The 12,288-nt window shown below is 42.4% G+C and overlaps 1 protein-coding gene across 1 annotated transcript in view; it reads right to left on the bottom strand.

The window, feature by feature from the left end:
* Positions 1-2,830: 2,830 nt before the first annotated feature.
* Positions 2,831-12,288, bottom strand: part of ULK2 (unc-51 like autophagy activating kinase 2) — a 36,236-nt gene continuing 26,778 nt past the window's right edge. Inside the window, exons 19-28 of the mRNA XM_082294746.1 lie at positions 10,999-11,285; positions 10,701-10,894; positions 10,094-10,203; positions 9,138-9,290; positions 8,303-8,511; positions 6,926-7,104; positions 5,942-6,060; positions 5,448-5,605; positions 4,793-4,928; positions 2,831-4,703 (exon numbers count right to left, since the gene is read on the bottom strand). Coding sequence (XP_082150872.1) covers positions 4,636-4,703; positions 4,793-4,928; positions 5,448-5,605; positions 5,942-6,060; positions 6,926-7,104; positions 8,303-8,511; positions 9,138-9,290; positions 10,094-10,203; positions 10,701-10,894; positions 10,999-11,285 — 1,613 coding nt within the window. The 3' untranslated portion in view covers positions 2,831-4,635. The remainder of the gene's footprint in view (positions 4,704-4,792; positions 4,929-5,447; positions 5,606-5,941; positions 6,061-6,925; positions 7,105-8,302; positions 8,512-9,137; positions 9,291-10,093; positions 10,204-10,700; positions 10,895-10,998; positions 11,286-12,288) is intronic.

Raw genomic sequence — 12,288 nt, 5'->3', positions numbered from 1 at the left:
GGGTGAGACACGTGGATTTCAGGGAAGTGTGGGATCCCGAGTGAGACAGAGGAATACCCCGTGCTCCCCACGCCTGGAAGCTGGCAGTGTTTTCTATTTCAATTCAATCACTCAGAAACAATAAAGGGAGCTATTTATGGGAAAGCAATGGAACTCCAGAGAAACTGGGAGGTGAGCAGTGGTGGCGGGGCTCTAATCTGTACTTACAGCAGCAAGAGGTGTTTTATTGAGAAGCTGAGCTCGAGATTCCCGTCCTCCTCATTCCTTAAAGCCCTCACTCCCCTCTTGGAGTCAATTAACAGCAAGGAGAGACAGGCTCCTGCCCTGCCCTGGAGAACAGCCCTTTGTGCTGATCCTTACCTTGCTTCCAAAATCATCCAGCAGAGCCTGGGGAAGGAGGACTTTGATTTGGAAGATAAACTGTGCAGTATTTGCTTTCAAGAGTCCACCAAATAACACAGCTAATCAATAAACATCCTTTTATCTTGCACACCACACTCACGGAACTTCAGGTTTTCAGCTGCAATCCTCAATCTCTGCTTAAATGTCTGCCTAGTCTCAGATTCCACGTGTTTTCTGGAAGTCACACAACCCAGCCAGTGGCACAAGATGGGCAGATACAAAACCCAAACAGCACTCGACCATAAAAGCGGGTTCAGAAGATGAGCAACAGGGAGAGGTTTTAAGGAACCTACAGGAATCAATGCAGCTCAGTTCATTTATGGCATCACTTGTTTTGAAAGCTGTGGCTGATCTCACATTCGCAAGAAGGAGATACTGTGTCACACAGAGCCCTGGTCTGTGGGCTGCATTGTCACCAGAGTTCAGGCCATGGAAAATGTGAAAGGGACACAAAGAAACAATGGGAATGATTGGCATGAGGACTGCAACAAGACTCAACAGCCCCACTGGCACTCGGTTGGCTTTCAGGCAGTGAGGAGGGGGGAGCCTGCCGTGCACAAAAGCCTATTGAAAAGGTGTTTGTCCAAAGGAGCAGTGCCAAGGCTTCCTTCAGCTGGGCTCCAGCTGACTCGGAGACCTCAGGAGAGGGGTTACCCTGATAGACTTCACTCCTCTGCAGAAAGGAGGAGCTGTGGGGGCCCTATGGAAAAAGCCACAGCCAGGGCTATGGCTCAGGTCAGATGGGGAAGTTCAGGATGAAAAGAGATTTGCTTATAGACTTAAAAGACATCCTGGACAGTCAAAAAAGATAGTAGCAAGCAGAGCTAAGAGAAGACAAAAAAGTCAAAGGAGCAAAATTTAAATTTAAGATACCCCCCAAAATAGGAGAGGAAGCAGGAATCAAAAAGCTGGTGGGTCAAAAGTCAGGTCATGAGCCAGCCTATCTGAATTTCAAAGCCTCAACAAGCTTTGGAAGCAGCAGGATCTGGCTTTCTCTGCTCCAGATGAAAAGCAAGTTTCCCTTTTTGATGTAGCTGTGCACAGCACTGTGACATAGGTAAATCACAAGTTACTGCCTCTGAACCCTGAGGTGATGTGGTAATAACTTGGTGTAGCTGTACAAGGTAATAGCAAGAACTATGCAAAACTCAGCGAGTCCCAGGAACAACTCACCCCTCAAAATGCTCCTTGGAATAACTTGTAGCATCTTGGTTGCAAGTTAAATTAACTGGATTTCCTCCTCTGTGTCAGAGGAAGGGCTGGAGAGTTCAACTTCTTGCTTGTAAAAAGCAGCAAATGTCACAATCAAAACGTGGTTTAGATTCCTCAGCTGACATTTTGCACTATGGACAGAGCAGAACAAGTGCAGAAGACTCGAGGAGATGCTGGAGAGCTGAGCTAGAAAAGCACATCAGATCTCTCCTTTCAAGTTCTATCTTTCAAAGGCTGGGGGGAAAAAAAAAAGTATTTGGTAAAAACAAGCACCTGCTGTTCAGCACAGAGAGCCAAAGACAGAGGACAGCTTCAGGATCTTTGTGGAATGAGTTTATGCAGAGAGACAGGCCATGAACATTGGTCTCCTCCTCCTGAAAACAGCCAGCAAGAATAGCCCTTTTCTTCTCCTCCTGTTTGTGCAGCTGTAGCCTTGCTGGCAAGAGGGGAAGGAGAATGAGCTTGAATCCTGAAAGGAAAGAAAGAAAACCAACAAAACTCAGTGAGTTCCTGAGAAAAGCAGCCTATCTCCTAGACCCATGCATTAAGGCTGTTGCTTTGTTCCTAGATTCGGGCTCAGACATATCATTAGCATTCCCAGCTCACTTCTTCCTCATCCTCTTTATGTGCCACTCACAATGGGAGGGTTTTCTAATCATAAATTGGGGAAAATTTGATAGTACCACTCAAAAATACAACAGCCACACAGCAGCTACCACAGCACACCTCAGCTGGGCAGAGGGTATGAGCTGTAAGGTGAACAAAGCCCATTTTTCGTAAACTTTGGATAGAAATTGTAACTTCCTGCCAGCTTTTGTCAATTAGCTCTGTATATGCTGTTTTGGCAGCTCAGACAGCTCCTCTTTGCTAGAGGCAACAAATAAGCACCTCGTTGAAAGATCATACAGCTGTTACCGAGGATCCTATTTAGCATTTTCATTTTCCAATCAGAGTTAAAAAAAATAAAGAAATAAAGGGGAAAAAAAAAAAAAAAAAAAAGAAGCAGGGTAAATTGTCTCCTAAATCCAGGGGAAAACAAACTCAGGGACACTTTGTGCCAGAGCTATCCAGAGATAATAAACTCAAGGATGCTGCCTCATCCTGCCCTGGTGGCAGGTCCAGCTGCTAGGGGAACATTCAGCAACTTCTTCACCTAGTCAAGTAGAGATTTTTTCCTAAATTTAACACCTCTGGTCACAGAGACACAGAAGCTCAGTTGTACCATAGAAACACTTCTAGTGTCAGTATTTATTTTTACCTTAATATACATTTATACAGGCCATAATAAAAAGGCTATTACGCAACAGTTCAGTGAGTTATTACCTAGTTCCAAGAATAATGCATGCAATTACAAAGGAGAGGTAGAAACACCGTATTAAAGACCTAAAAATACAAACATTATATAAACAAACACTTTCAAATTAACTGTTGGAATTTCATACAGATAAATAAGGTAAAAAGTACATTACTCTGTCAAAGTAAAGGAAACACATGGTTATCCCAACACTGAAACAATATTTTGATGTGTAAGCCCTGTACAACTTTGTCAAATAGTTCAGACCACTGTGTTTAAGAGGATTAAAATGATTTTGTCCTGGAGAATGGTTTATTCAAGTATTCAAGCAGTTGAGTAACAAAAGAGTCCCAAAAATAAAGTATAGGAACCATTTCCAGAGAAGCTGATCTGCCTTTAAATGCTTTGCAAATCGCTGTCCTGATGATCTCATGGGATGCTTGAAATGACAACGCCTATAAGGCTGAATGAAGCTTCCCACCTCTCCCCCAAAATGCACACAAAAGAATCCTGATTTTTCACACACTCTATATGTAGAGATTCTACATCATTTTACCAGCATCTCAAACCACAACATTATTTTCTGCTTTTTGTTTTTTTTTTTTTGTTGGTTTTTTCTTTTTTTTGCATGGTTCCTTGCAGAACCTTTCAGTTTACAGTATTTATTGTAATACTGCCCAAGAAACAAACTACAGAGAACTGTCATTACACCCCTAAAGACTGCAGGCATTAATGCACATATTGCATGCACAACAAAAGATGCAACCAAATCTATAGAAAAAGCAAACAACCAGCAACTCAACATTGCTATTACTGAGAAAGTCCAGAGCAGTAGTTACTCAAGTATTAGACAAATAGGTATAAAATGGAAAGGTTCACATGAATACAAGTTTTTACACAGTTTGTTTGAAAGTCTTCTAGAAGCTACATTTGAAATTCTGAAAAGAATTTTATGTACACTGAAATGAAATTCAGCCAAGTCCATTGTGCCTTCTTTCTCTAGATTTTTTTTTTTAATATAGTTCTTCAAAAATGAATATACAGTTGCTTTAGTAAATTAGTGCAAAACAAAATATTTTGGAAGAAGATCATCAAATTGTATCCACATCAGCTGAAAACCCCCTGGGGATTTTGCACAGATGGAGAGAATTTCTTCCATCCCCACTTCTCCCCCAGGGAAGAGCGTGTTTGCCATCCCTTCATATGACAACCTGAGCCGTGTGTACAACAGGTGAGCTCCCAGACAAGGCAGCTGAGCCCCAAAAAGCTTCAAGCAGCACTTGCACATGGTTAGGGTTTCCCAAATTCACTTAGCCACATTTTACTGAACAACTTAAAAACTCGTGAGGGAATCTTCGGAGGGAAATGTCTCTTTTGTACCTGATGCAGAAGGATCCTCTCTCCAGAAACCTCACGAGGAAAAAAAACCAAACCCTGATCATTCAAGTTCAAAGCACACGTACAAGGATCAGTTTGAAATGTGAAGAGAGATTCTTTTAAATTCTGTTGCTAGGAAGGAAAAGGAGCTGCTGGATCGGTAAGGCAAGTGTACTTTTGGAATTTCTCCTCTTTGAATATGCTGCTGTTTCTTTGGTAGTCACCACAGAAATGTAAGAATCATCTTCCACATGGGGCAGAACAAGGACAACAATTAAGCTGTAGTGAAAAAAGTGCAGTATCACTGATGTGGTCCCTTATGTTCACACCATCTGGTCCTCAGGATATTCCTACTGCTCATACACAGCCACTGTGCTGTAGCAGAGTGCAGAAAGCCTTCGCTCGATGCTGGATTTATCTGCAGAGAGAGGCACAAGACAGGTGATGACCAGAGATATTTTACAATGTGTTAATCCCATGTAATCTTCATTATTCAGCTGAACTTACACTTGTGTACATTTTCTATATCTGCAGGGTCTTGCAGTATTTTAGTCAGTCCTTCCAGCAGCAGGGCTGCCTTGTGGTATCGATATGTGATATCTTCAGTTTGCTGGAACATCTCATCCAGAGCTGCCGACTGCACCTGCAATCAGTCAGGACATTCAGTTTCATAAACTCTAACAGGCAAGTAGCAAAACGAAACATTCAAAATTAATCATCTAAAAGTGTCATTAAGAAACCATTTTTCAGCTTTAATTTAGCTGATGGGTTGTTATAACTCAGACAACAGAATGAAGGTGGAACTAGATGATCTTTAAGGTCCCTTCCAAGCCATTCTGATTCTGAGAGAAAACTGAGGTAACTGAGAATATTCTGTACAAAAGATCTATAAAAGCTCTTTTTGATCTTCTGTGTTTCCATGCTCATTTTTACACCTGCATTCTCTTGTAAAGAAAGAAACTAATGGTGCACAATGACACCATCATTAAGCACAACACTTGCCAGAATCTTTTGCGTGACACAAAGAATTCCCTCTCATCACTAAAGCAGTTAAATTTCCTGTGTGGTCACTGAAAATATCAATTCTATTTTCTGGTTATGTAGAGGAGGTATGTGAGAGAAGGCAGCAATTCCTATCGTTCTGGGAAAAGGAGGGACTTACCATTTCCACAGCACAGCTGTAGATGAGCTTCTCTGCAGTTACACTGTTGATTTCATCAATGAACCTTTGCTTGTCCGAAAAGAAACGATTCAACTTTTCTGTCAATTTTTTGCACATTCCAATACAGAATTTGTATCTCTCGTTGAGGCTTTTCACAACTGGCAGAAAGGTAAGAAGAAATTTTTTAAAATCCCCGAACAAAATCCAAACAACAACTCAGCCTAAGTTCAAAGTAAACTTGTTTAAACTTGTGCTTTTAGTGTTTATTTACTCCACCACTTTTATGACTTGAGTGTCTATCAAATAATTTCCATTTCCAGTTAAAAATACCCATTTCCTAACTGTTTCTGGCTGTTTACTACCAGAATTGTGCAATTGTACATATCTAAAATTCTCCTGCAGAGAAGAAAAACAAAACAAATGTTGCAACTTAAACTTACTGATGTATCAGCAAAGAAAATTCACAAGCAAAGCAAATTAGATGATGCATCTACCTTGCTTAACAGCAGTGGATGGGTTCAGTTTCCCAGATTTGACCTGTGCTTTGGCAAGATGCAGAGAAGATGCCAATAACTGGGCAGCTTTCATATACAACACCAGCTGCTCCACTTGTCTAGGGAGAAGAGGGGGGAAAAAAGTAAATTATGCATCAAAATACCTTTCTTGAATGCATTCAAGCCAGGGGCAGACACCACTTTTTAATCATAACAGGAGCCAGCAACAGCAGAAAAGGAAGACAGATGTTTAAAATGCAGCTCCACCCCTCCCCTCCCTTCCCTTCACAAACACCCTGTCACGGGGTGAGGGGACATCTGCTCATTTAGGAGCTGCAGCAGCAAAGACAAACTGCTTTAAATGCAGACATTTTAAAAAGGAGCACTTATTTGTGGGGACTCTCTGCCCGAGGTCAACGTCTCACCACAAGTGACTGGGTGTACTTTTCATTTCCTATCCCCCTGGAATTCTCAGTTGTGAAAAGCAAACACTTTGCAGGGTTTTTCTGTTGGCTTTTGATTTTTTTATTACTTCAGGAAGAAGGCAGGAAGTAGAACTGCCCTTTCCCACCACTTCAAATTTCTCATATTTCTCCTTGCTTTTGATTTTGTATTGATTGACTGTTTTTCCAGTGAAACCAAATTTGGACCCTCCTTCTCCCCTCCCAACCTCCAGCTCAGTGCTTCAGTGAAGAGGAAGGGATGAGTGCTCAGATTTACCAGAAGCTGGTACACAAATCTCCATGCTCAGAAATGCACTGGTGCACCTCAAGCCTGAACTCAACACTTTCCCCAGCTCATGTGGCAGACCAGAAAAGAATCTTTTGTCTTTGTTCTTTCTGATCTGTCTGCAGTTGTTAAAAAAATCATTCATAAAAAATCATTCTATACAGGAAAACAATCACTCCCAGCAAAGAGAGCAGAGTTTAAACACGTTTGATGTGTTGAATCTTCACTAATTCTCCCATTTGACTGCATACTCACCCCCATTCTTTGCTGAGCTGGCTGATCTGATCCACAACTATGCTCTCCTGGATTTGGTACAGTGACACAGCAGAAGTGCACAGGTCTGGGTTTCCTCCTCTCACTGCTGTCAGATCCAGAACACACTCTGTAAATGTCAGCATCATGTTTAGGTGGCGCAGTGTGTCTGTGTGCTCTCTCTGTCAGAGGGAAAGATGACAGCAATTTAACCACTCTGAGCCATCAGCCACATTTAAAACTCTTGTTAATCATTTAAGGATTTCTTAGTATGTCAGTTCCATGCAGAAATCCCATTGTGGTAGAGCCAGCATTAGGGATGACAGAACCAAATGAGCCCCAACAGATCTGAACTTGTTCTCTCTTTGTTAATGAATTCAAAATATTGTAGCTTATACTTAAGAGTCTTTCAACAAAGCCAAAGGAATTGGTACATGGAGTTGTATGTTGAAACCTGAGGAACTAAAGGAATTACAAGCAGGACAAATTATTGTATTATCAGCACTACAAAAGGATGTTTGGCACTTGTGTGAAGAGCCAGGAGGAACATTTTGGCTTTTATTATGTAACAGACTTAATACCTACAAAAGAACTGATCTGCTTCACTCTAATTTACACCTAGCTCCAGAATTATATTGTGTTAAAAGGTGGCTGTTACCAAAGTTTACACTTTAGACTAAAAACTTCAAGTGGAGTGAACAACTCACTGCTGCTCTGTCCTTCAAACCTAATCAAACATATTTATAATATTTTCATTAATAATACAAGTCTAAATACATTTTAAACTCTATCTGTGGGAAGAATACAGTGGACTGGTAAGCATTCATGTTATAAGAGAGATTCAATAGGGACCCAAACACCTTCCAGCAAGATGTGAATGAGAAAACAGAACAGCAATCTGTCTTGAGAAATGTACACTCCAAGAATAGCATTCTGGTGAAAGACCACCCCAATTTGTGTTTTTAAAGTGTCACTCCCCCGCACATTTGAAAAATATAGGATGATCTCCCCACAAGTAGGATTTAACATCATTCCCTGACTGTGAAGAAGCAATGAAATGCCCAGAGGGGCTTTGTTACTGTCAGCACCCACATCCAGAAACCTGGCATTAAACAGAGGCCTCTCTGCGAGGCTCTGCTGGACAAAAGCAGTCATGTTCCTTTGGTTACCTATTCAAATTTATGAAATGCCAGCAATAACTACCAGAGAGAAACTGGCAACTACTGATACAGGAATATTTTCAACATCTTAAACAAAAAAACACAACAACACGTGAGACAGCACAGAGGAAACTACAAAGCATATGGAGCAGCCCCGGTTTGACCAGGTCTGTTTCAGCAACATCACACATAAGAAAACATTAAATGATTGTTTCTATACCTCCATTAAAGTTTCCTCAGGCAATTCAGGAGCTTCAAAAGTGATAAAGCCCTCTAGGCTGGGAGGGGAAGTACCATAAGGGATGTACTTCAGACTCGGAGCCGCCTCGGCCCCCGGAGGAGAGGAGCCCATATAAATACCAGGAGGAGAGCCCATATAAACACGGCCACTAGTGGAGCAGAGAGACCCTCCGGAACTATTTGATCCAACTACAAGAAAAATAACACACACATTCAGTCTGATTCAGCACTGGGGCTGTGGGTGACAGCAAGTGACACATCAGGAGCCAGCACAGAGTCCCCCATGGAAGGCTCTCCTCACTGCTCCTTGCATGGCTCTGCAGAGAGTGCACAGGCTGTGCTGTAACAACAGTGGTAATTCCTAACAGATTCTGGGATTCATGGCTTTAGGTTCTGGTGAGTTCATACTGCTCACCTGAAGCCCTTAACCTTGAGGTCTTTGATATTTGGCAGCACAGCTGATACATTCCAAAATGCAGGCAGCTGCCACCCTCGGTGTGCTGTTTCTGGGACAATGCACGGCAGCAGGCAAAAATTCTGACTTTTCCTCTCCACCTTTGCCAGAGAGATTACACTCCCTGTGGGGGAGTAAAGCTGTGTACACAGGAGGTTACTCACTGCTGGATTGTAAATCTGTGCCTCTGACCCTCTTTAGCAGGGAAAAGGCAGAAACCACCTGATATTGATCTCTGCTTTCCAGAGCACTTTTACTGTAGGCCCCGTGCAAGGCAGCAGTCAGGCTACTGGCCCAAGAAGTGGACAAGCCTAAGTGCTGCCTTTGAGAAATGTGCACACAACTGCCAGGAAAGTCTTACCTGAGGTGGTTCTTGTTCTGAGGACCATGTGGGTGCAGGTAGGAGGGGTGGCACTGCTTGGAGGGGACCCCACAGTGAACATGACAGCCCGAGAACTCACCCCGCTTCCCATGGATGGAGTTGCCATTGCAATTCCATAGGCTCCTGCTGGAGCTGGGAGAGAACATTTCAGCAAGTTAGTTCCTATTCCATATAATCACACCAAGATGTAATTATATGCAGCAAACTGGAGCACTGCACTACAATGTGCTTTGATGCAGATCCAAGCCCTGGACTAGTCAGAGGTTCTGACAGGAAATAAAACAAGCTGAGTGGACAGTCTTGGTGAAACACAAACAGTCAAGGTGCAGGCTTAACATATCTTTTTATTTTCATATCTCAGTGTTCTACTCTCAGCAACAGAGACTCCCTGAGAGGCTGAAGATGTCAGTTTTGCAGCAAAAGATACAACAGAAAAATTCTCAAGGCAGATCATGACAGATCTGGAGGCTAAAGACCAGCTCTGTCTGCAGAACTCCTTCCACCTGCTCAGAAGGGAGAGCTTCTGGTGGCAAGGGACAAGCTTGGGGAGGAGGAGAAAAAAACCTTCAAACACCCAGAATTACATAAACTGGCTTTCATCTAAAATCAAGGTGGAATCAGGAAATGAAAAGCCACAAATGCTGAATTAAAAATAAAACCAGACCAGAAAATCCCAAACCCCTCCAGCCAGCACAGGCAGTCAAGATATTTCTGTGTTTAGCACAGAAATAAGTATTTTCCTGTCTTGGTTATTTTTAAAGCTGTGCTAAAGAAATGGAACAGATCCCCTTAAACATTAAAAAAAGCCTTCTGTGCTGAGGCTAAAAATTGTCAGAACCAATTATCGAAGTTGGAAGCAGAACTGTGATCCAGCTGGCATTCCATAAAAACCCAGGCATACAGAGACAGCTGGGATGTATCACTCTGATCCTTACCTGTATCCATTGGCCTCTCTGTGTTGAGGCTGTCTGTACTGCCTTGGTATAACTGGCCCCCAAGGGTGGTCTTTACCTGTTGATCTGACAGCTTCCCAGTACTAACAGATCTGGACAGGAAAACACATGAATTCCCAAAAAAAAAAAGTTATTCAGTAATATCATCCAACTTGCAGCTAAGGATGACTAAGATTCTTGATATTTACTACAGAGAATTTTTCAACAAAAATAGAGAAAGCATTGAAATCTTGCTCGTTAGCACGGATCTACTAAAATAGAGCAAACCATAAAAATAAAGAGACCTTTTTCTCTTAAAAAATTTATATTGCAAATTTTGTCATAGGGATTTTCAAGCAAAAACTGAACAGGCTTTACAGAGGCAATGAAATTCCAGATTCAGCTAATCAAAACAAAAGGGAACTAGACAGCAACACAAAGTGCTCCAGGAAGTCCCTGCTATATTTATAGCCAGTACAAAATGTTTCTGTTGCACACACCAAACCTCAGCATCCCCTCACAGCTCACTCACCCTCTCAGAGCTGCTGTGTGCAGTTCTGCTGCCCAGTTGCCTCCCCCAGGGATGGATTATGAACCCTGCAGTGCCTACCTGCCAAAGGTGGTTTTGCTGTGCTGTTCTCCTGCCTGTTTGTCAGCTGCCTGGCTGGAGTGGAAGTGTGTGAAGTCCCTCGGGTCAGTGATATCTTTAGGCTGCAGTGGGGGTTCGGCCAAGCCCTGGCGATTTGCCAGGGCCAGCAAGTTGGAGGATGCTTGAGTTTTAGGTATTTTGAAAGGAGCTGTTGCCTTTAAGGATCAAGAGCAAGAACAAACAAAAAAACCAAAGTTAAAACCCCAAAATATTCTTGGTTTCAGGCACTGTGTTACTGAGAATTGCAAACGTAACAAACCTTAGTGGGAGAGCCGATGATTGTTGGTAGCGGGGTTTTGAAGAGCCAGTCTGAGCTCCTGGGTGAGGATCCCATGTGCTTGGTAGGTGATGTTCCCAGGCTACCTGGCCTGCTTGGCTGTGGAGAATGACTGTATCCATACCCAGCATAGGAGGGGCAAACTGGGTCTGAGTGCTGCTTTCTGAGCTTCTGCTTGTTTTGGTAGATATCTGTGAGAGTAGGAGCACTCTGCAACCTCGCTCCCATTAAAAGTGACTGTGGAGATTGAGATGGTGGTATAGGAGAACCTGTGGGGATGACAAACAAGAAGGTAAAATTCTACTTGCAGTGCTTGGAAAGTGTATTGATGAAGCCCAAAATGCCAGAGAACAACACTAAACTGCAAATACTGAGATGTGTTTGATTATTAGCTCACTAGATAACAAGGAGAATGGAATTAGCCCATGGATTATTTGGACTATTGCTACACCACACTGATGAGACCTCCAAGCTGCCAAATAGGCACAACTTCAGGCTGACAGCTGTCCTGGCAGCTGCAGTACATCTGGCAACCTGCACCAAGACAAATAAAGTGGTTGGATTCAGCAGGAATGGCATAACCAGCATAGAAATTCCAAGCTGAATAGAGGTTCTCAAGGCCTGGAATGATATTCTTGCAAACAAGAGCGTGAATGCGACATCGCATGTTAATGACTAGTTTTGTGTGTAATGACTTCATTTGCAGACACAAAGGCAGTTCATGTTCCTGCAAGAAAACTAGGTGCTAAAAAGAACCAAATTATTCAGCTGGAACAGTTTGGGGACATTACTTTGAGCAGTTGTTTACTTTTTAGTCTGTCAGACTGAATCTTTTTTTCAAAAGCTGACAAAGAAGTTCACACTTAGGTACGAGTGCAAAGTTTCTCCTAAAGCAAATGGGAGAGCTCTAAATCGTTATTTAAACAGAGGGCTTTGAGGAAATATCTCTTATAAACACCTCACCTACTCAAAGATGCCCTTCCTCTTTCAAAATTAGGCCTGAAATTTGATGAAATGTTCTGTTCCCAGTGTGTGTTTTTATGTCTCATGATAGGGAACTGTGCAAAGTTACAAACAGAACATCAGACTTCAGTTTTATGGTCACAGCTTCCCAGAGAAAATGCCTGTCTGTAACCTCCAAGAACTGACACTGAAGTGACAGCTTCATTCATGTTTAAAAAGAAAAAAAGAAAGAGGGAAAAACTGAAAATGAACCATACAACTAGAAAAGGTTTATAAAAACTGGCCATGAAAATCTTCTGAGACAGGCTT

The sequence above is a fragment of the Coloeus monedula genome (assembly GCF_965178545.1).
Source record: "Coloeus monedula genome assembly, chromosome: 20".
NCBI classification, from domain to species: domain Eukaryota; kingdom Metazoa; phylum Chordata; class Aves; order Passeriformes; family Corvidae; genus Coloeus; species Coloeus monedula.
The sequence above is the reverse complement of the archived record's forward strand: the minus strand, read 5'-3'. Positions and strand labels throughout refer to the sequence as shown.